Consider the following 25,925-nt stretch of genomic DNA (forward strand, 5'->3'; position numbering starts at 1 on the left):
TCCCTCCAAAAAAAACTACACAATCTTGAATCTGAATCAACTTCAAAGTAAAAAAAAAATTCAGTCTCATTCAACTGCCTCCTCCTAAATATTTCAATTAAGGAATTAGAATCATTTCCATCCAAACACTTCAAACTATCATAAGCCAGTGAATTGTAAGCATCTCGATTAGTGAACCCAACAAATGGAGACCCCCCACATTGATGTTTCAACAACCTCATACCATCCGCCACTGCAACCCCACTCTTTTTCAGATCTTTTAAGTAGGAAATCTGATTATTCCCCACTCTTCTATGTGAACGAAGTAGATGACTCTTGTCTAAACCACATAACTCATGATTGTGATCTTTCACGTGTTTTGTAACTGTCCACCTCCCATCCCCACCCACATCAAACTGAACAAATGCACCACAACCCGTCCTTATATCAATTTTTGAATACAAATTGACACCACTATATGCCTTTGCCTTAAAACCAGCCTTATGACAGAAAAACCTCTTCATTTGAATTGTCTTAGTAGAGGCCTTGTAACGTTGTTGACCCTTCCTCACACTAAAACCAACTCTATAGGCATACTCGTTGTATAGCTCAAAAGCTTCATCACCATTACTAACTACAGCACCAACCAAGTCTTCAACAGCTGCAATTATAAAATATAACCTCAACTATAACAACTATTGATGTTTGATGGAAATATAATTCCTAAGTAGAGGGAGAATGGGGAATGCCGAATAAATCCAGCCATGCTCTACAAAAAGAATAAAATTTTCATCCAAACATATAACACATAACAGGAATGTACAATACGATGAATATATATGTCAAATATTATGAATCACAATTCAATGGTTTCAAACCACACATCACACAGTAAAAAACTATGAAAAAACCTGGAATCGAAGAAGATCCATCAATGTTAACATCTGATTGATCACCAATTAATGAATCACCCACCAAATCTTCATTCACTGAAACATAGAAAACAGAGGAGCATAGCAGTAAAAATTATGAATATACAAGTGTAAAATTATGAACATGTAACTTGCAATTTATGAATATGGATTTTACAAGCAGATACAGATTACCAAATAACATTGAGGATATACAATTCAAAAATTCTGAATGTAGAACTCAAAAATTATGGATTTACAGATTCAAAATTTATGAATGTATAACTCTCAGGATTGTATGCAAAGTAGAAACCACACATTCTGCAATAATCACAAATAAAAACAACCAAAAATCACATACATTGCAAATTCTCCCCAATAACAGACACAAATATAAATTTGAAAACAAATCTTAAACTCATAAATCTCAAATAGCAGAAAAATCACATAAATGAAATGCAAAAAACGCAAAAATCGAATGGAAACAAACCTGGAATCGTAGACAAACCCTCTCCGATTAGATCTCCCCGATCTGTTGCCTCCTCCATCGACGAACTCAATAACGCAAAACAGAACACCAACGCACAACAAAAAGCGAAAGGAAAGAAGGAAATAAAATTGCGAAACTTGCGAATGGAAACTACCAAATCACGACTGCAACTACCAAAATCTCAAAAGAATTGGCTGCCAAATAAAAAATAACGCCGTTAACGGCTAAAATCTCGATTTTTTTTTAATTAGGACGGCGTCGTTTTCCCTGAAAACGACGCCGTTTTTGAAACGTGCGCACGTTGCAATGTGCGCACAGGATAATTTGCCGGCCGGGAATGGCATAACATTCCTAGTAATAGGCCTATTCCTTTGTTTGGTAATCATTTCTATTATCAGGAATAATATTCCTGGTAATAGCCTATTACCTCAAATAAGGTAATAGCTATTACTAGAGCCCCCTGGTATTAGCCTATTACTGAAAGCTCAGGAATATATTTTATAATCTATTTTCTTTTTTACCCCTTTCTTTAACCTAATTTTTTTTATCCTATATATAAATTTATCCTATTTCACCACCGTCGTCGTCATCGCCGCCACCACCACCACCACCATCGCCGCCGCCGCCACCACCGCCACCATCGCTACAACCGTCGCCCCCACCACTGCCACCGCCCCCACCACTACTACCACCCCAGCACCACCACCGCCACCGCCACCACCGCCACCACCATCACCGTCGTCGCCGCCACCAGAACCACCACCCAACAGCACCACCGCCGCCGCCACCACCACTACTGCCACAACCGTCGCCGCCCCCACCACTAGGGGTGAGCAAAATATCGGTTAACCGCCCGAAAACCGCTAATCGATAACCGAACCGCCCGAAAAATTTTGTTTTCGGTCGGTCACGGTTATTAATGTTAAAAAATTATTGGTTTTTCGGTTATAATACGGTTAGTGGAGGTCGGTTATCGGTCGGTGACCTATATATATATTAATATATTAGATAGTCAAGCCCATAGTTAATATGACTATCCATAGTTAATATTTAATAGTCATAGCCCAAGGCCCCAAGCCCACGACCCATAAGCTGTAATCAGACAAAGCTTCAAAGAGAGTAAAGACAAGTCAAACAAGTGAGACAACCCTAAATCCCTAATCTCAAATTCTCAACTCACGTCTCTCGCTCAGTCGCTCCCGGCTCCCCTCTCCGCTCTCGCCTCTCGCATCTCATCAGTGAAGACTGAAGACTGAAGAGTCTTCCGTCTTCAGACTTCAGTTCTTCACCACAGAAGCACAGAGGCTCATGCCACAAGCACCAGGGAGGCAGCTAGGCAGTCACAGTCTTCACTCTTCACTCTTCAGTTCTTCCTTCCACGGCTTCCACACGGTCACACGGAGTCACCGACTCACCGGTCTACGGTCTTCCGTCTTCCAAAGGTAAATTTTTTAATTTTTATTTTTAATATTTTTACTGTTAATACTTATTCACTTAATAGTTTATTAAGTGTTTATGTTTTTGTTAATAGTTTATTAGTTGTTAATAGTGTATTAAGTATTTTTAATTTTTGTGTTATAAAGTATAAACTGATTATGCATTGTGTATTTTGTGTTATAAAATATAAACTGTGTGTTAAATTATAATTTTACTGTTTAGTGTTAAATTATAAAATATAAAATATAAACTATGTGTTAAATTATAATTTTACTGTTTAGTGTTAAATTATAAAATATAAAATATAAACTGTGTTATAACTGTTAATATAAACTGTTAATACTTAAATAGTTTATTAAGTATTTTAAATTTTTGTGTTATAACTTATAAACTGATTAAGCATTTGTGTATTTTGTGTAAACTGTAAACAGTTTTTAATTTTGTGTAAACTGTAAACTGTTTTTAATTTTCTTATTAGTGTGTAAATTGTAGATGTCAACGCACTCAATTGAGATGTCTGATTCTGAAGATGAAGCAATCGAAATGGAAGGGGTTAGCCTTGATGCAAATGCAAGTACTAAAACACCCGGTGCATCTAAGTCAAAGAAACGAAAAATTAGCCGGGCAAAATCTGAGGTATGGGATCATTTTACCAAATTTGAAAATGATGCACATCAAAAAAAAGCTAGGTGTAATTATTGTGCAAAAGAACTTCATGCTGACCCTAAATTGAATGGCACAAGCTCATTAAAAGCTCATGTTAGAAGCTGCCCAAAATGTCCTCATAGTAGTATTGACCCTACTCAAACTGAACTAATTGTCCCATCATCAGAAGGGGAGTCTTTAAGTTATGGGAAGTTTGATGCAACTGCAATTAGAAAGTCTGTGGTTGAAATGATCATAATTGATGAATTGCCTTTTAGGTTTGTGGAAGCAAAGGGGTTTAAAAAATGCATGTTTACTGCTTGTCCTAGGTTTCGTATGCCATCTATATGGACTGTTGCTAGAGATTGTTACAAAATTTATTTGGATGAAAAGAAAAGTATGTCCAACTTTTTGAAATCTTCTTGTGCTAGAGTTTGTCTTACGACTGATAGTTGGACATCATTGCAAAGGGTGAATTATATGTGTCTTACAGTGCATCATATTGATAATGATTGGAAATTGCACAAAAGAATACTTAATTTTTGTCCAATTTCTAGTCATAAGGGGGAAGATATTGGTAAGGCAATTGAGAAATGTTTGCGTGATTGGGGACTTGATAGTGTTTTCACTATCACAGTAGACAATGCTAGCTCAAATGATGTTGCCACGGGATATTTGAGGAAGAAGTTTAATAATTTGAGTAGTTCTATTTTAGGTGGGAAATTTCTTCACATGAGATGCGTTGCCCACATTGTTAATTTGGCTGTCAATGATGCTTTGAAAGAAAGTAATGAATCAATTTGTCGTGTTAGAGGGGCAGTGAGATACGTGAGACAATCACCATCTAGATTGGAGAAGTTTAAAGAATGTATTAAATTGGAGAAAATTCAATCCAAAGCTTTGTTAAGCTTAGATGTATGCACTAGGTGGAATTCTACTTACCTTATGTTGGATTCGGCACAAAAATTTGAGAGAGCTTTTGAGAGATTTGAGGAGTTTGATCCACATTATGGTCAAGACCTCCGAAATAGTGAAGGAATTCCGGACCATGATGATTGGGAAAATGTTAGGAGGTTGTGCATGTTTTTGGGACACTTCTATGATCTTACTGTGAAAGTTTCTGGCTCATTGTATGTTACTTCAAATGCTTATTTTCCTGAAATTTGTGAAGTGTATTCTATTTTGCGTGATTGGATAAAGAGTAGGGATCCAAAATTTAGTGCAATGGCACAAAGGATGAAGGATAAATTTGACAAGTATTGGGGAAATGTGGACAAAATGAATATGTTGTTGTATGTTGCAACTGTGCTTGACCTTAGGAGAAAGTATGTGTATGCTGATTTTTGTTTCAAACGGATGTATTCGGATGATGAAGCCTCTAAATTGTCTAAAAATCTTAGAGAAGTTATGGCTGATTTGTTTAATCAATACAAGAGGTTGCATGAATCTTCATCATCTTCAATAAATGAGACTTTTCAATCAAGTGAGCTTGTAAGTGCTGAAATCCCTTCTATACCTCAACCTCCAAAGAAAGGGAAACCAAAAGCTGTTAATAAGGAATTCTTAAAGTATTTGGAACAAACTGGTTGTGCTAATCAGATCACAGAGTTGGATAAGTACCTTGCTGAACAACTTGAGAATGGTGGTGAGGATGATGAGTTTGATATACTTAATTGGTGGAAAACAAATGCTCAAAGACTTCCCATCCTTTCAAGCTTGGCTCGTGACGTATTGGCTATACCTATTTCCACTGTTGCCTCTGAATCAGCGTTCAGCACGGGTGGTCGAGTTCTTGATAGTTATAGGAGTTCTTTAACTCCTAGAGTTGTACAAGCTCTCATTTGTGCTCAAGATTGGCTAAGGAATGAAACTGAAGACTCAAGTGATGGTGAAATTGAGTACGAAACTGGAGAGATTGATAAAGTTGACTTGGGTACATCCTTTCTTTACTTATTATTTTTTGTGTTCAAATATTCAAGTTATAAACTTATAATTTCTTATTTATCTTTATCTAATTATTTTTATATTATTTGATGTGATTTTAGAATTTTCAAAGATTTGTTTGGAGCCTGTGATTGATCAATAGAAGTTGCCAATTTGGAAGAGTTCTACTATCGTAAGGTAAAATGCTCACTTGATAGTTGCTATTGTTTTATCGTATTAACACTAATAATACTAATGGTTTTATTATATTTCATTTGATAGGTTTGAAGGAATTGAAGATTTGAAGCTTGACACTTTTTCAGAATGTTATTTTGGGGAGTCTATGAATTTATGTGTTTAATATCGTTGTATTAAATTAATATCTGTTTGTGACTTTGGTTTGGATTGTTTGTGATTTGTACTTAGACAATTAGACTGTTTTTGTAAGACAATTGGATTGTTTTTGTAAGACTAATTTGTACTTGGCAGTGTGCTAGACAGTAGACAGCTAGTAATCCTAGACTAATTTGAATTTGGGCATTGGGCCATTGGCAGTAAACAAAATAGTGTGTATTTATTTGTATTTTGAATTTAGAATTTTAGATTTTGATTGATTTTTTTTGTAAATCGGTTTTTTGGTAACCGACCGATAACCGTCGGTCGGTCATGGAACAACCCTCGATCGGTTTCGGTCGGTTACGAGGGTCAAATTTCACGGTCGGTTATTCAGTCGGTTATGTAACCGACCGACCGTTTGCTCACCCCTACCCACCACTATTGCCACAACCGTCACCATCACCACCACCACAGCCGCCCCCACCACTGCCACCGCCACCACCACCACTACCACCCCAGCACCACCACCACCACTGCCACCACCACCATCACCACCATCGCCGCCACCACCACCGCCACTAGCACTACCACCGCCACCATCACATATTTTTATAATGGTATTTATGTTTTTTAAAACATATTTCATTTCTATTATTTAAATCAACCAAACACTGTAATATAATTCATAAAGTCTATTCCTTCCGCGAACCAAACAATAGAATGCAATTCCTATTCTATTCCTTGCATATTCCATTCCTTATGGAATAGCATTTCTATTACCTCAAAACTTATCCCGTGAACCAAACGTGCTGTTAGTGAATGTGTCCTGTATATTTTCAGGATGGTGACTGAGTATAAGTGTCATAAGAATACTTGGTTTGAAAAGTTTTATGATTGTAGGGAGAATTGATGTCCAGCATTTAGCAAGGATTATTTTTTGGGGGGCATTCTATCTTCCCAAAGGAGTGAAACTACGAATCATTCTATTTCTAGAAGGCTATCTAAGACTGCCGGTCTTTGTGATTTCTACTCATATTTTGTTGGCGTTATTTCTGAATGGAGAAGTAAAGAAAATGGTGAAGATTTTAGGTGTGCACAAGGACTACCTGCTATGATGATGGAGCATGTGAAACTTCTTTCACATGCTAGAGAGGTATATACTATTGAGATCTACTATTTGTTTGAGGAACAATTTATGAAAGGTAGTTCTTGTCATCAAGAAATTGTTTTGAATGATGATTTTGAATACAAGTATCATGTGTGGCGACCAGATATAGATATTATAAGACATGAAGTAAGTTTTAAGCCAATCAATGTGGAAATTTCTTGTAGTTGCAAGTTGTTTTCTGAATTGGGAATACTTTGCTGCCATTGTTTACGTATACTTCATGTGAATTGTGTTTCTTGTATTCCAGATAAATACATTCTGAAAGATTGACTAAAAAGGTTGTTGATGGTAGAAATGTGGAAATTGATTCTTTGTTCTATAACGTTGGTGTCCCCTCTTCAATTTGGGTTGTTGAGATTAGTAGAAAATTCCAAAGGTTGATTGTTTCTAGTCAAGACAACAGTGTTGCTAGACAGTTTTGTGATGAAGCTGTCGAGAATGCAAAGAAAAAGGTTGAAGCTGAGATTGGGGAAGTAAACATTGAAGAGTGCGGTGTTTCATCCTCAAGTGGTGTTGTACAAAATCCTTTAACCAAGAGGTTGAAAGGTGAGCGTAATAGAAGGAGGAGGAGTGTTATCGAGAAGAAATACAGTATAGCAAGGGCGAGAAAGAGTGCTGCAAATAAGGTTGCTTCAATTACAAAGAGCAGTATACAGTCTTTGGTTTTGGAAAATATATCGGAGATTGCTCGGGATGGGTACCTTGTACATCCAAGTTCTGGGGGTTTACAGTTTGTTCATTTTAATAAGAGTTTAGATGACAATGTAGTTCTAGACTGAGATTGTGTTAATAGAGCTGGTTAATAGAAATACAGTATAGTGATGTGATGAACACAATGTGAACTATTCTTTTGCCTTTTATTAAAGAACTGGTTAATTTGAATTCTATGTTCATAATTCTTTATTTTCAATTTCACAAGTTTTGCACTCTATGTTCATAGTATTTGTGATTTAGTTGGTCATAATTGTAGATCTATTCGTTCATAATGTCAAAGTGTTCTATGTTCAGAATTGTAGACCTGTATATTCATAAATTCATAACTGTAAATTCATAATTTCATTTGATAAATATAAATTCATAATTACATGTGTAAATTCATAATTATATAAGGTTTATGTTTAGAATCTTAGAGAAGTATATTCATAATTTTATAATTACATGTTCATAATCTCACAACTATGAATTCATAATTTTTATAACTAGATGTTCATAATCTCATAACTGTGAATTCAGAATTTTATACCTACATGTTCATAATCTTACAACTATATATTCATAATTTTATATGTGTAAATTCATAATTTATTAGAGGTTTATGTTCAGAATATCAGTGCAGTATATTCATAAATTTATAAATACATGTTCATAATCTCATAACTGTGAATTCATAAATTTTTAAAACATGTTAATAATCTCATAACTGTGAATTCATAATTTTATATCTACATGTTCATAATCACACAACTATACATTCATAAGTTCATATGTGTAAATTCATAATTTATTAAAGGTTTATGTTCAGAATATTAGAGCAGTATATTCATAAATTTATAACTACATGTTCATAATCTAATAACTGTGAATTCATAATTTTATAACTACATGTTCATAATCTCACAACTATATATTCATAATTTCTAATTAAAACTACAGAAGTACATTTTGACAATTTCAAAACACTTTAGAGTTAAATGTTCACACTATGTGAACGATGTGTTCATATTAATAGACATACATTCAAAAGAGCAGAAATATATGCTCACATTACATAACACCAGATTGTTAGAATTAGGTGTCTACATTCATGCCTTTCAAAAAACACCAGATTGTCATAATTAGGTGTCTAATTCATGCCTTTCAAAAAAAGATACCCACAGTCATAAGTTCAGAATTAAACATTCACAAAATCATTGCTTTCATGTTCACCAAGTTTATAGACCACAACAACAGTCTCACTTCTTTTTGGACACCTGCTTTGCTGCCTTCATAACTGTGTGTTTTACGGTGTTCGCACTCCATGTGATAATGTTAGCTGCGTAATTAGCTCTGAGTTCACAAATGAAGTCAGCCTTCAAAAAAATGAAAGAAAGAAAAAACATTAAATAATCAGTTTAATGAAATGTCAAAAAACAATTAAGAAAATTTAATGTATAACTAATATATTTTATACTCTTACATTTACACGAGTATTGCGCCTAAATCCAGATGTCCATTTTTTTGGAATTCCTTTATACGTTTCCAGATGTCGCATGACATATACACCACAGTCAGTTGCATTATCCAGCTCTTTCCAGTGCATATTACAAACTCTACAGGAATGTCATCTAATTTCCATAGCAGGGGCGAAGTTTCTGTTGCAAGGTATTCCTTGAATGCAGTCAGCTGGACAAAAAAAAAAATTTCAGTGTTCATAATGTTTTATAGTAAATATATAAGAAATGATAAGAGACTCAAGTTTTTGATCAAGTTACCAGTAAATGTGGGCAATCTTGATATTTGTCCACTTCTAAAACATCAGGGGGTAGGGATTTGTCGTCTATAATTTGGACTGTCTTTGAAATGGTGTTGATGCAGACAACAAAATAGTGACCATGTCGAAGCACACGGAAAAATATCTAAATTTCAAATAAGGAAGAATTAAAGCGTTGTCAGTCTTTTTGGATGTAATAAATAAAAATTTAGTTTGTGTAATAGAAATTACCAAATTTGCATCAGTGATGTCAAGATTGCCAAATCTTGTTATTTCATAACGCAACCTGTCATTGAAAATTTTCTTCTTTTTCTCTAGTGGAAGATCCTTCATCCACTAATCAACTGGGTCAATTTGCAGCTATGGAAAAAATCATGTATTAACACCAAGATTATCGATAATGTAGATTCACAAATTCAGAAATTACTATTCAAAAGTTGACAACTCTGTATTCAGAATTTTTAGAATATATATCCAGAATTATTGAGATTTACATTCTCAATTTCATAACTATATAACCACAGAACTTTTAATGTGAATTCAAATTTAAAAAATAGTTTGTTGCAAATCATAACACACTTACATGTACTGATATGCTGAAGTAGATGCACTTTGGTTGCCCCAGTGCTCGTTGTGTGTTAAGAATTGTAAGACGCAATGACCATACATCAAGTAAGTTGTTGTCAACCTTCCAGTGCTCAGTGTGTGGAAGTGACCTCTTGTCAAATAGAAGTCATTAGAGCTGAATAGTATCTCTCTACAACACAAAAAAAATAAACAAATAAATAAATAAACAAATAAATTCATGCTAATTCATTTTAAATATTCAAGTATTTAGTTTAGATTGAAACATACTCTGATGGATAATCACTAGAAACATCCAGGAATGCATAGTTAGATATGATTTTCTCTCTAACAGTTGCATTGTGGACAAATTGTTCATTCTTAGTCCAGAAAGGTGATCTTAGATTCAGCGGGATATTCTTGAATCTTGTTGTTGGCCGCTTTCGGACAGTTACATCTTCACCATCAATTTCACTGTCTTGCAATGCACTGTGTTTACATATAATGCAGGTAGTCAATTAATAATAACAGAATATAATACTAACAATTTACTAATTGTATATTATATATTAATAATTTCATATCAATATAATCACAATTTCATAAATGCAAATTCATAATGTTAGAGCTATATGTTCATAATTTTATAACTCTATATTCAGAATTTTAGAGATCTATATTCATAATTTCATAATGGCCACGGTAGCAACTTTGTTCAACCATCAAGGTACGGGATGGGATATAAATAAAATTGCTAACATCTTTAATGCCCGTGATGTGTCTTTGATTATGAATATACCTGTAAGTTTGCGTAGCCCACATGATTCTTGGTATTGGTATTGGGACCAAAAAGGGGCCTATACAGTTAAGTCTTGTTATAAATGGCTAACTCGTGTAGTACCGGACCATCGTCCCTGGACACGTATTTGGAACCTTGATGTGCCTCCAAAGGTTCGGCTTTTCTGTTGGTAGCTTGCCAGTTCATATTTGCCAACACGAGATGCTCTAAATATGAAGCGTATTCATTGTGATCTTCTTTGCCATATGTGTAATAGGGAAAGTGAGAGTGCATGCCATATTTTTGTTACATGCACTGAGGTGGGGAGGGTGTGGACTTTGCTGGGGATTCCGGTCACTGGCTTGGCGCATGGGTATAATGCTTCGGACTGGTTTTTCGCAAATATTGAGCAGCTATGTGGTGATTTGTTGGCGAAATTCGTGATGGCATGTTGGGGCATTTGGACTAGTAGAAATGATAATGTGTGGAGTGGTATTGCATTTGACATAAACGTGATGTTGCAGAGGACCTTGGGTTTTTGGGAGAACTGGAAGCAGGTTCAAGAGGCTACCCATACGTATGGCCCTATTACTGCCAATGTCTCTCGTTGGATACCACCATCAGTTGGTAAGTTGAAGCTGAACTCCAATGCCGCGTTAAATCATTTGGCAAACGCAATGGGGTTTGGGTGGGTTTTGTGTGGTGAGGATGGTGCTTTCCTGGCAGCTAAAAACGTGCGGGTTCCTGGATCATACACTGTTGAGGAGGCTGAGTCAATGAGTCTGAGAGAAGCTTTAAGTTGGCTAAAGGATACAGGCATGGGTGATGTTGTGGTAGAGATAGATTCACAGCTAGTTTTTCATGCAATTTTTGCTAGCCCTTTTAGTTCGGCTTATGGTTTTTTTAGTAGATGATATTAGAGAATTGGCATCTATGATTGGAGATGTCCAATTCGGTTGTGTTAGGCGATCTGCGAATTGTGCCGCCCACACTGTTGCTAGGGAGACCTTTTCTGTGGCAGGTTGCGGGGAATGGTTTGATGTACCACCCGATTTTTTGATTAGCTGCCTGGCTAATGATTTAATGCAACAAGCTGTTTTTCTCAAAAATCCATAACTGCACATTCATAATTTGACAACTGTACATCCATAATCTCATAGCTCTATGTTCATAATCTTAAAGCACAATATTTTATAATTTAATAAATGTAAATTCATAATTTCATAAATTCATAATCTAAATACTGCAAACTCATAATTGTATATTAAAACTGAGGCTGAAAATCTTGATCTTAAACATACATAATTATATTAGTTTACCTGTCAACATCATCAAGCTCAGAAGTAGGGGTAGTAGCATCAGTAGGTTGGTTGAATGGCACCCTAACGAGAGGAGTTACTTCTTGGTCTTCAGAGGTTGAAACAGTAGCAGCACCACCTCCAATTTTCCCAACAAGGGCATCTAACTGTTTTTCCTCCAATGTGCTCGGTTTGGCTGGTCGTTTATGCAATGGTACTGGGGTTAGAGATATCCCTAGATCAAAGGAGGGAGCTTCCATCTCCATTTGCCTGTTTGTCTTCTGGAAGGCGTCCACCATAGCATCGACTGCTGCTGTGAAACTCTCTTGGCCAAAGAAAATGTCGTCAAGCTGTGAGGAGGTTGGTGTTGAAGAGGTTTCCATTGTGCTAGCCACAGTAAGCATGCCAGAAATTCCAGAGAAGGCTGTCCTCATAACATCTACATGTGCGCCTTGCTTCCCAATTGCAGCCATTGCCTCTCCAAATTCTAGGACATTGGCTGTAAGCTTTTGTAGCACCTGGGTAACTCTATCAACACTTGAAGGTGGCACAGAGATTGGGGGAACTCTTTGATCAGCATCAGGGTTAGCAGTGTGATCAACAACAGATGCAGCAGCAGGCTTCTCTATTCTTGGGATAACTTTTCCCTTCCCAAACCCACCAGCCTTCCTCTCCGCAGAAACTCTCTTCCTTACAAGCTTAGAGGTCTATGCAATAAGTGTGGGGTATGTCCTGTCGACCTTCATCCCTTTGAATTGAACCCGATCGAAGTAGAATAACTACAATTTTGAAAAAAACACCGGTAAAAAAAAAATTAACAGAACTGTAAATTCATAATTTCATAACTATATATTCATAATTTGATAACTGTATATCCATAATGTCAGAGCTATATGTTCATAATTGCCGAGCACATATTCATAATTTGATAACTACATATTCATAATATCATAACTGCAAATTCATAATTTCAAAGAACCATGTTCACAATTGTATAACTTATTCATATATCCATAAATGAACATTCATAAATAACAACTGTAAATTCATAATTTCATAACTACATATTCATAATATAATAACTGCAAATTCATAATTTTCAAAGAACCATGTTCACAATTGTATAACTTTATATTCATAAATCCATATCTGAATATTCATAATATATAAACTGTATATCCATAATCTCAGAGATTTATTGCCAGAACTCTATATATTAACAACTTCACAACACTTTTAACCATAAATTAATAAATCTATATTCACAATTTCATAATCATATATGCATATATCATAACACTGTATTCAAAGTCAGATCATCACTAAACACAATGAATTCAGTAAAGACAAGAATTTACCAGAATGAATGCCATTGGTCCAATAAAGAAATGCTTAGGCTTTTTGACCTTCTCCTCAATGGATCTAATAAGGGACTTGTATGTGTAGCTACACCAGTTGTAGTTTTTTATCTCCCCAATGTTGATCAAGGAGTTGATGACTCTGAAGTTGCAGTTCCGTGACTGGTATCCTCGTATCATGCATGAAACCGTCAATACCATAAAGTCTCTTTTAAACTCATCACCATAATCTCCCAGGCTCACAATCACAGCTCCCATTTTAGTTGTTATTAGTGAACCAGTCCTAATCCCCCACCTATTCCTCCAAGCACGAAAGACAGCTTTGTACTCAGGCGCTGAATTATTTTTTATTTTTTGGGGCCACTTCAACCTCCTTTTGACCCCGTGGGATGCCTAATGTGTACTCTATGTCCTCCTCTTGAACATGGAGCTTACCATCCTCCAATATGAATTTAGACTTGCAAACATCAAAGTTATTGATCAAATACTGCACCAACTGCGACTCACTTGTGCACAACTGGAGTTGCAAGAGGGATCCAAACCCAATATCTGTGACAGATTGTTATTGCTCTGCCGTTAGCCCCTGTACAAGTTGAAACATTATTTTTGGGTCCATCCGTGTGTTAAAATACGAAGAATCTTCATCATCACTCTCTTGTTCTTCGTCTTGTTGTTGTATTTGTTCTAGTTGTTGGGCTATCTGTTTTCCTTTCATATCATTCATTTTTTTGGTTCTCTGTTCTCTGGCAATATCCTCGGTGATTTGCTGCTCACATTGTGGTTGTGATATTTCAGCAGATTGTGAATTTAAAATGGCTCGTGTGGTTCTTTTTCGTTTCCTTTGTTGTTCAACCTGCACTGCAGTGCTTTGTTGTGCAGGATGTGGTTCTAAGGGCTCCGCACCTTGTGAACCTAACACCAACTTTGTTACTCTCCCTCTTGTCCATTTCTGTTGAGCTTCCATTTGTACGTTCTTTAGAGTAGGATCTTCGTGTCTATTGTTGACATAAAAAATGTTAAAATGTTGTCTTTATATATAACAAAGTACAATAAAGAAGGGAATTAAAATGATTTTGATGGAAATATAATCTTTAAGTAGGGGGAGATGGGGAATGCCATATAAATCTACATTTTCATATTGTTTGTGCTACATATTCATAATGATATAAATCTATATCCATAATATTATAACTGTGTATACACATTGTTCAAATTACAGAGTCCCATATTCATAGTGTTTGTACTATATGTCCATAATCATATAACCACACATTCATAATCTTAGTACTCTGTATTCACATTGTTCAAATTTTAGAGTTCTACATTCATAATGTTCATACTATATATTCATAATGTTATAACCACACATCCATAATATCATAACTCCATATTTCACGAAATTTATGAACATTCACACATTTTTCGAATGTATATTTACAATTTTTAAACTCTATATTCATAACATTTTGAACTATATGTATAGAATATTACGATTTCAAAACCCTATTTCAAAATCATAAAATGTATACAGAATGTACGTTTTTATGTTCTATAAACCCTACCCTAAGAATGTAAGATACTTAATACCTGTATGGTGATGAAGTCAAGTAGCTTTGACGACCGGAGAGAAGTGAGAGAACGGTGAAAATGGACTACGAGAACAGTGAGAATGGTGATGGAATCTGTGTTGATGAACTAAGAGAATGGTGAAAATCGATCACGAGAACAACGAGAATGGATGATGGAGACAGCGTTGATGAGAACTGGAGATTATGGTGAAAATGGATGAGAACAGAGAGAATGGAAGACGAAGAAGCTTGTGCAAGACGCTTTGTGTGTATATAAGCGCGAAAATGAAAAAAAATATTGTGATTGGTGGAGGTTAACGGTGCCAATTACGGCACCGTTACTCCATTAAATCAATACGGTGTCGTTTGGAGCCGTGTTCACAATCCTTTGTGAACACGGTTCCATAGCATAACGATTGATGGGTACACGATATCCAACCATTTCTTTCACTTTTGAGTAGGGATGTCAATCTAGCCAGCCCATTTAGTTTCAGGCTAGTCTTATCCGACCGTCAGATTTATTGATTTGGGCTAATCAATATTTTTTTAATTTTTTGTCGAATTTAAAATTCTTAACCCTAACCCTAAATATTGGGTTGTCGGACTTATCGGACATGCTCAACTAAAACTTTTGACATTTTCAAATCAACATTTTAAACTTTCAATTTTAATAAATTAGCGCATTCACATTAATAAATATAAACTTATACATCATTCAATTAATTTAAACTTCTATTTCCAAATTTTAACTAAAAATAATTAATATATTTACACTATAATATAATAACTAGTATTTTACCCGTGCGATGCACGGTATGAAAAACTTAAGCATAAATATTATGCTCTTATATCAATCGTTATTTTGACTATAAAAATATAATCGGTAAAAAAAAAAAACTAATCAAAATTACAAATTATTAACATCTTCTTTATATATTATTAAAATACTAACCAAAATTTCAAATTATTAAAAAGTTAATACATTAATACATATCTTAAAATAAAAATCCTTATTTATCTTGCCAAAAATCGGTCCAAAATCAAAACTAAAAATACAAAACAAAACCCAACCCAAATAACTAACCCTAGACCCAACCCTTTTATATATATACTAGTTTTTTACGCGCATTGCGCGATTGTGATAATGCCCAATGTTTTTTTAAATAAGTACTTTAAAGTATATAAATGCAAGATTATATTATATTGAAATTGTTCTTGTATAGATAATTGAATGTTGAATTTGCGCATTTAAATAGATAATTCTAAGTTTACAAATGCAAGATAATATAGTCAAGATTGATTATAATTGTCAATAAAATAATTGTATAGGTATGGTTGAAACCAAATACTGGACTTAAAGGAGAGCAAAGATATTGCGAGGTAGTTTCCCACTTCAATTTATTGTGTGATTTTAATACTCTTTTTGTCAATAAATCCCTCAAGTAGTTAATATGATTGGCTTAATTATATATTTTTATTTTTTTAAAACAATTATTATTATTATTATTATTATTATTATTATTATTATTATTATTATTATTATTATTATTATTATTATTATTATTATTATTATGTATACCCTTAGGTCATTTTACATGTTAATCTAAACAGCTAATTTTTTCAAATATCATTTTACCAACTGTTGATATAATTCGCTGGTCAAATCCGCAAATATAATCCGCTAACGCTAACCGCTAACTGCTGATTGTCAAACAAGGACATTGCGATGTAGTTCTCACTTCAATTTGTTGTGTGATTTGAATACTCTTTTTGTCAACAAATCCCTCAAGTAGTTAATATGAGTGCAGTTATAATTATATATATTTTTTTAATTTTTGCATATTTAATTAAAAAATAGTGTACAAAAAAGATAATAGACAATTTAGTGAATATAATCAATTGATGAATTCGAATGTAAAGAATTTTTACATTGGAGAAATATAAAGACAATATAACTAATAAAATTATTTCTCTTAATTAATTTATTGATAATGAATATATATATTTTTTATAATAAAGACATTGTAGAGACAATGTAGCGAATATAATCAATTGATGAATTTGAATGTAAAGAATTTTTATATTGGAGACAAATAAAGACAATATAACTAATGAAATTATTTCTCTTATTTAATTTATTGATAATGAATTATTTTTTTGAATAAAGACATTGTAGACACAAAATTCTAAATTAAAGAAATGCAAAATGTATTATTTTTTGTTATGGCTACTAAATTATTATTTAATTTAATAAGAGTAAAATAGAGTACTAATTATGCCAACTTTGATGGGATGGGGTTCAAACCTAAGACCTTTTAATTCTTATTGAAATCAATGAGTAAGTTAACGGTGAACTAACAGAAATTAACGAAAAAAATAATATTTAACGGAAAAGTTAACGGATAATCATATTCATTAAGGATAAATTAGGAAATCTGAAAGGAAAAATTAAAATCTAATCAATCTGAGCCATTCATTTGATTAAAAAATTTGACCGCCATTTTTTCTACCCATTATAGGCCTAACTCTCTTGGGCTCTTATTAGTATAGTAGATAGTATATATATATATATATATATATATATATATATATATATATATATATATATATATATATATATATATATATACACACATAAATACCAAATCTGCAAACCCTAACCCTAATCCATTACTATTGCGCAGCTTCTCACTCAAATACACCTGCCGATAATCTCTCCACGTCTTCTTCCTTCTCCGGCATTCCACGCTCCTCCGTCTATCGGCCACCGCTCTCGGCTACTATGGTTCTTCGCCTATGGATCCCCCGACTCTTCGCCCATGGATCATCAGATTCTTCGACCAAGGATTATCCGGTTCTTTGCACTCAGATCCTCCGATTTTTTAGCCTCGAATCCTCCGACTCTTCTCCCTCGATCGGTTCACCGGTTCTTCCTTTTCTATCTATATTTTTTCTTATATGTACAAATTGGATCTTCAAAAAAACCATTTTGATATAGGTAATCTCCATCTTTTTTCATATACGAAATTATGGAAAATATTTTTTCAAAAAAAAAATTAATTTGGTAAAGGGAAATATTGGACTTAAATATTTGATTAATCCGATTATATATTCCGATTATATATATATATATATATATTTCATATTCAAAATTACTGAAAATATTATAAATATTTTAAATAATAGGTATTAAATTATCTATTTTTTGCAGGAAATATGAACTGAACTAATGTGTACATATTACATAAAGTCTGAACTTGATTTGTTGATGTCTTTGTCATTGTGTTTTTATCATGTATGCTTTTATCTAGGGACGGAGTCAGAAATTCGATTGGAGGGGGGGGGGGTGGGAAGCGAAGAAGTAGGACGGATTCAGAAATTTTTTCAGTAAAAGTGAAACATTAAAACAAAAGAGATAATTTTAAAAAAAAATTACCTAAGATTTTTTTTTTATTTTTATTTTTATTTTTTATTTTTATAACCATTACCTAAGAAATATAGTTGTAAATATTGTTAGATATGTGCGAAAAAATAAAACACATCGAAACTTTATAAAAATATTCATAACAAAATATGAAACATAATTAATTTGATAAAATAATTCGAATAGAAAACACATTATAAATTACACTTCTCACTATTAATATAAAAGAATGTTATATATGTGTGTGTGTATGTGTATTAAATATTAAAAAAGTGACTGTATTGAAGTCATAGGAGAATGACTCAAAAATATGTAAAACTATGTTAATACAAGGATTTAAACTTAAGACCATTTTTATTACCAAACACATGCTCTCCCAACTAATCTAACTCCTTACTTGTTGACATTTATTAATTTTTTTATACTAATACTAAAACATATACTATATATACATATATACCCGGGTTGGACTTTCATTTGGAAGGTTATGAGTTCGAGCCTCAGCTTTGTGTTTCAGTAGGTTGAGAAAGTATATGAACAGATAATACAATGTAATAGGGCCAGTAACATTCAAATATATATATATATATATATAAATACATACAAATATATAAATACATACAAATATTATATATGGGGTGGGGTGGGGGTGGGGTGGGATGAGGGAGGCAGCTGCCCCCCTTTGGCTCCGTCCCTGCTTTTACCCTATATAAAACAAAAGAAATTATTTTTGTTATTAACAAAACATGCATATCAGAATAATTTGTACAGGAAGAAAATACAACTATTATTCTATTAAGCTTACCTTTTCTTCATTAAAAAGACATTCGTTCTCATCTTCTTATCCCTCCACCTCCCCGCAGTTCTGAAAATTCGTAAGTTGTGACCAACCGGATTCTTGTGGCCATTTTTAAAGTCTTTTGTTTTGAAGTAGAAATTACAACCGGATTACCTTTGTTCTGTTCAAGAAATGTGATTTGAATTTATAAACAGTTGCTTTTATACTTGTGTTTTGAAGAACTCGATTGGACTCCATAATATGACGTTGTAAAATAAAATGCTCCTAATTTAATAAAACAATTAATTATTTATTGGATTCTGGAGAATGAAAGAACTATTTTTTGGGTAAATGAATGGATGCAACAAAGAATAACAACCACTTCAATATTCCATTATTAAATTATATATATATATATATATATATATATATATATATATATATGCTGAAAATATGAAGTGAAATAAATAAATGTTGTGATTGTGGGGATTCCCAAATCAATAATCATAATCAGTTTTTTCCCTCGCACTGGCGGGAATTATTAAATTATATTCCTTTTCTTTTTGCAGGAAATATGGAGTGCAATAAATAACTATTTTGGCGGATTCTCAAATCAATAAATATTAATCAGTTTTTTTGGTTGGGAATGAACACGCACGTGGTGGCTGGAATTGGCGCCAATTTATTCATGCTTTTGGAGAAAAAATTTTGTGGCTAACTATATTAAAAATTTACTACATAGTATTTAATATTACAAATTTTTAAGAACTTAGTAAATAACAATATTAATTGAATTACAATTTTCAGAGTCACCACAGATCAAATTTTTAGACCTTTGAGATTTCTAGCTCTAGATGTAGCAACATACAATTGACCTTTAAAGACCAAACAATTATTTTTATAAATATAAATGACTATTAATCATCACAATTTTCTAAATAATAATATAGAAGATCCAAAAAATTAAAGAATACAATAATAATAATAATAATAATAATAATAATAATAATAATAATAATAATAATAATAATAATAATAAGAATAGAGATAATAATTGTAACAATAATTGCTCACCAAAATAATAATTGTAACGATAATTGCTCACCAAACCATATGACTATATTATAGTTAAGATTTTTTTATTTTTCATAAAAATATTTTATTTTGTAATAATTTATTACAATTTTTATTTACAAATTTAATAAAAAATTATTAAATATGAGCTTATGTATAAATTCCCTGTGTATTTTGTTTCAAACAAAGAGAATAGTTTTAAATGGTTCGGGCTATCAAGTTAGCTCATTAAATTTCGGGCTAGCTCGTTCAAATCATCAGATATATCGATTTTGGACTTCCTAACCCTCAAAATTTTCAGACTTATCGGATTAAGTTATCAATTTCAGACTAAGATTGACATCCCGGCGATATTGCAACACTATATGGTCTGATGGTGTTGCATTGGGCAAACCAGTTTCTATACTATCTTTCTTTCCCATTTACTGATCCTTGGCAACTGGGATTTGGCTTTGACTGTTTAGCAAAAGTGGTGATCTCTGGGTTTTCATGAAATTACAGGCAGCACCTCATTTGCAAGATAGTGAGCAAGTGAGTTCAGTTGGTTTTGCAGACCCAAATCTGCAAGAGTGCAAGGGGAGTTTGAGGAAGATGAGATGCAGGTTATGGCATTCTTGGCAAAAGAGTGTCTACTCTTGGATCCTGATTCTAGGCCAAGCATGAGTGAGATTGTTCAGCTTCTCTCAACTATTGCATCAGATCAAAAATCCAAGGGGTGGTTGAATATTTTGTGCAAATCTGACAAGCAAGAGACAAAAATGGGTAGAAACAAAAAGGTGGATAAAAATGTGTAAAGTACTAAGCTAATTACCTTCTTCTCATTAGGGTTTTCAAGAAGAAGGTAATCAGCTCACCTTCTTATATCCAAAAAAAAAAAAAAAAAAAAAAAAAAAAAACTGACAAAGAGAGTCTTCTCCCTCCTCATTAAATGCGCAGGTAGAAGGAGAGAGAAGAAGTTATCCTAGATACCTTCTTCTCATCTCCACACGGTGAGAGAGAGAAAAGAGGTAGTTCCAACTTCCAACTACCTCTTCTCTCTTTATTTAATTTTCTCCAAATTTTTCTCCCCTTCTTCTAGCATAAATACTGGAGGGAGAAGATGAAAAATGCACATCTCCTTCTTTCACCATCACCATATCATTGCTTCTTCTTGGTAGCTAAATCAGAAGCAACTGAAAATTGCAGTTAGTTTGTAGTAGTCGGTAGTAGTGGTAGTAGTGGTAGTAGTCGGTAGTAGTCGTAGTAGTGGTAGTAGTCGTAGTAGTGGTAGTAGTCGGTAGTAGTCGGTAGTAGTGGTAGTAGTCGGTAGTAGTGGTAGTAGTGGTAGTAGTGGTAGTACTGGTTGTAGTGGTAGTAGCAGTAGCAGCAGTAGCAGCAGCAGCAGTAGGAGCAGCAGCAGCAGTAATAGGAGCAGTAGTAGTAATAGTAGTTATTTTTATTTTTTATTTTTTTTGGAAAGGAAGTGTAGTAGTTATTATTAATTATTATTATTTTTGTTTTTGTTTGATGCATATAGTACAAATATTTCACCTTGGACCTGTGATTATAACATGAAATAATATATTATTATTTATTAACAGTTATGGATGCGAGACAATTTCACCCTGAACCTGCTGATCCGTCTATGCTAGAATTTCAACCAAGGCATCGATGCACATATATTTGGGACGACCCAAACTTTAATGCCAAACTTAGTGGGTCTAGATATGACGGTAAAATGTATACTGATGAACCTCGAGAGCCCCGAATGATTACATATTTAAGGGTCGCAGGGTTTTACGGTGTTGCATATTTAGGTCGTCGTATTAATATCGATCACAGCCTCATCGCAGCACTTGTAGAGAGATGGCCGCCAGAGGTGCATGCCTTTCATTTTCCATTTGGTGAAGTGGGTATAACACTTCAAGCCGTTGAAGTGTTATTTGGTTTGAAGGTTGATGGGCTTGCCGTCACTGGCAAAGACAAGCGTCCACCTAATGAATGGATTGAGGAATGTGACAGGTTGTTGGGTTTTCGGCCTACTCTTGAAGTCGTTACGACGAGCAAAATATTTGCTACCGCGTTACCAGCAGTGCCTGATTTGAACGAGTGGCATACTGATGAAGAAGTAGAACAAGCTACTCGTCGCCTTGTTCTTCACTTGTTAGGAGGCTTTCTCTTTCCTGACACAACGAAGAATAAGGTGAAGCTATTTTTTTAAAATTTTTTAAATACCTTTGAAGGATGCGGTCAATACAGTTGGGCTTCTGCAGTATTAGCGTATTTGTATAGTTCAATGTGTCGTGCTGCCGACTTTGAGTCATCCACAGCTTGCAGATGCCTCATATTATTACAGATATGGGCATGGGAAAGACTACCTATGGTGAGGCCCCAAGGAATATTGCCTTTGAACAATCTCGGCTATGTTTCAAAACAGACGTTCTGCTGGTGAGTTAATGCAACAGGCTGGATTGTGTTGGCCAACCGAGATTGATAAGGAGATGTCCGCTCGGGAACAGTTCAAGCACAATGCACCCATTCGCTCCTATAACAACCAAAGAGGGATATAAGAGGTAACACTTGAATCAACTTCCAGTTCTCTGGGCCAACCACGCTATGTTAAGGTAAATTTGACTGACCAGACATGTAGCTGTGGTCGTTGGGCTGTAGATGACTTACCTTGTGCGCATGTCATTGCCGCATGCCATTATAGAGGGACTGTCCCGGACTCCTTTGTGCCACAAGTCTTCTCGTTACAGTATTACAGAATGAGTTATGCAGGAGACTTGAATCCATTGTCGGATGATCAAGTTCAGCTGACCACAACACTCACGTGCCTGCCACCCTCAACTGCCCGTCGAAAAGCTCATAGAGGTCAACAACGTACAAGTCGATTTCCTAATGAAATGGACTTTAGACGTCACCGTCGTTGATGATGATATGCCCTCTATGTAATCCATTGGTTCTTTTATTAATATGAATGTCATGAAAAATTATAATATAATTGCATTAATAATTACACATTTATAATTGTCAAGTTCACCGCAATACAAATAATAAAATAAATAAATAAATAAATAAATACATAATCAAATATTTAAAATACGTTATTATTATCTTGCAATCCATCGTATCACAAATGAGTATTTAAAATTTTAAAATCTTTGTTTATGTGATTTTTTTTTGAAAACTTGATGTTAATAATTAATATTTAGCAAAATAAAAATTTTAAAAAATAAATTCGAAGTAATAAAAATTACAAGGGTTGTGTTCTAATTAAATATAATATAGAATTAGGAAGAACATTATCAATTCTTTAACTGCTTTGAAGATCATATAATCACATATATTAAATAAATTAATGGTGTTTGCAATTCTAAATAATTAATATATTAATATATTACTAAAGAAGGTAGTGTCATTACATTCTTTTGTGGTTTTCCCGTCAAAGCAAAGACAAATACAAGAAGGTAGTGCCATTACATTCTTTTAAAATAGGGTTTTGAAAAGAAGGTAATGGCATTGGTACTTTACATATTTTAGTCTAGGGTTTAGAATCAGCACATTTTTATCCAAAGCATGTCAAATCCACACATTTTTGGCTATGACTCAAATCCAAGAGGAAGAATTTTCTGGGAAATAGCTTTAACGTAGGTTTGAATTCAAAAATGCACCTTATTATATCTCACAATTAGAAATCCTGAAATATAATTTCTGACCGCCCAGAAGTGGTTGGAAATTGACAATTTGTGGTTTTCGGCTACTTTTGGTGGTGGACAAATTTGGTCGGTTTGATCGTTCGCTTGTTACCCTAATTGGATGGTGGTTAGAAAAGTTTAAAATTTTTAATTTTTTGTTTACCTCTTCGCATGAACAGAATGTCTGAAATAGGTAGTTGAGTGGACATTCTCTTCATGCGAAGAGGTAAACAAAAATTAAAAAATTTTAATCCTTTCAGAAGGTCACGAGTTCAATTCTTGTCAACATTTTCTTAGTCGTACCCGTCGCATAGGATCTTCCTAGTGTAGTGTACCTTGCTGGCAATTATACATGAGCACCGTCGCACATTACCCATTCTTAGTGCGATTTACGGCAAATTATGCCCTGGACCCGTGTCCACAATGCATTGTGGACACGAGTCCAAAACGACGTCGTTTTTAAGAAAAACGCGTCATTCCAGTTAAATTTTTTTTTTTTTTTAATTTTGTCTCGCCGTTAACGGCGTTATTCGTTTGTGCCATTATGAATGTACAGTTATGGGATTATGAATGTACAGTTATGGCATTATGAATGTACAGTTATGACATTATGAATGTAAGTTACAAAATTATAAATACAGAATTCTGACATTATTAACTTACAATTATGAACATATAGTGATAAAATTATGAACATAGAGCTCTAAAATTGTGAACATGGAGCTTCGAAAATCATGATTTTACAGTTATTGAATTATGAATGTACAGTTACGGAATTATGAATGTACAGTTATGCAATTATGAATGTATAGTTATGCAATTATGAATATACAGTTATGGAATTATGAACACAGAGCTCTGACATGATGAACTTACAATATGAACATATAGTGATAAAATTATGAACATAGAGCTCTAAAATTGTGAACATAGAGCTTCGAAAATTATGAAGTTACAGTTATTGAATTATGAATGTACAGTTACGGAATTATGAATGTACAGTTATGGAAGTATAAATGTACAGTTATTGAATTATGAACATAGAGCTCTGACATTATGAACTTACAGTTATGAACATATAGTAATAAAATTATGAACATATACTCCTATAACGAAGCAGTCTGAAATTAAAAAAAAAAAAAAAAAGAAAAGAAAACAGTGCCTAACGGCACTGTTACCCGTGTCCAGCATGCATGCTGGACACGGGTCCAGAGCATAACGATTGGCGATTTACTTCTCTTCAGAGACGGAGCTAGTATGGGACCAGTTGGGGTAGCTGCCCCCACTCCCCCACCCACCCTTTTATATATATATATATATATATATATATATATATATATATATATATATATATATGTATAGAATAGCGCTCATATGTGGTCATATCATTAGGTGTGGTCGTGTGGTCGTATCTGTGTCGTTGAATCAGTTTAATCTAATGGCAGTGATAATTCTGAGGATTTTCGCGCGTTTTGGTAAGTGGGGGTGTTATGGTAATTACAGTGGTCATTTATAGCGGGCGGGTTCCAGAATACACCAACAGTGTTGACAACATACACCAATAGTGTAATAAAAACACACCACAGTGAAGCACACCAATGGTGTATTCCCGTGTTATGGTAATTACAATGGCCATTTATAGTGCCCGGGTTCCAGAATACACCAACAGTGTTGACAACATGCACCAATAGTGTAATAAAACACACAACAAAATGTTGATTAATATTTCGGTGTTTTATGACAAGTTTACCCTTGTAGTTCGCTAGGTAGGAGAATGTGCGCAAAAATACTAGAAAAATCTTGATTAATATGATTCATTGGATCTATCTAATCTAATGGCCTATAATTGACCATATGACCACACCTAATAACATGGCCACATGTGATCACTCCTCTGTATGTATGTATATATATATATATATATATATATATATATATATATATATATGTGTGTGTGTGTGTGTGTGTGTGTGTGTGTGTGTGTGTGTGTGTATATATATATATATATATATATATATATATATATATACACACACACATGTGTATA

The 25,925-nt window shown here is 33.9% G+C and overlaps 1 protein-coding gene, 1 long non-coding RNA gene and 1 pseudogene across 3 annotated transcripts; all 3 read left to right on the top strand.

Annotated features, from left to right (window-relative positions):
• Positions 1-24,074, top strand: part of LOC109170925 — a 37,547-nt pseudogene extending 13,473 nt beyond the window's left edge.
• Positions 3,303-5,692, top strand: LOC109170928. 2 transcript variants are annotated; one of them, XR_002052506.1, is made up of 4 exons: positions 3,303-3,453; positions 5,231-5,395; positions 5,508-5,583; positions 5,668-5,692. It is a non-coding gene; the product is annotated as an uncharacterized LOC109170928 (long non-coding RNA). The 2 variants fall into 2 exon arrangements; XR_002052505.1 differs by lacking the exon at positions 3,303-3,453 and having other exon boundaries at positions 5,068-5,395.
• Positions 21,220-22,588, top strand: LOC109170926 (serine/threonine-protein phosphatase 7 long form homolog). The gene is made up of 2 exons (XM_019320057.1): positions 21,220-21,403; positions 21,780-22,588. The coding sequence occupies exon 2, from the start codon at positions 21,784-21,786 to the stop codon at positions 22,399-22,401; it is 618 nt and encodes a 205-aa protein (XP_019175602.1). The 5' UTR covers positions 21,220-21,403; positions 21,780-21,783; the 3' UTR covers positions 22,402-22,588.
• Positions 24,075-25,925: the final 1,851 nt, after the last annotated feature.

The sequence above is a fragment of the Ipomoea nil genome, unplaced genomic scaffold (assembly GCF_001879475.1).
Source record: "Ipomoea nil cultivar Tokyo-kokei standard unplaced genomic scaffold, Asagao_1.1 scaffold3377, whole genome shotgun sequence".
Taxonomy (NCBI): Eukaryota; Viridiplantae; Streptophyta; class Magnoliopsida; order Solanales; family Convolvulaceae; genus Ipomoea; species Ipomoea nil.

Excerpts from the sequence above, each read along its gene's own strand:
- LOC109170926 (XM_019320057.1), top strand. The coding sequence starts at position 21,784 with ATGGATGCGAGACAATTTCACCCTGAACCTGCTGATCCGTCTATGCTA.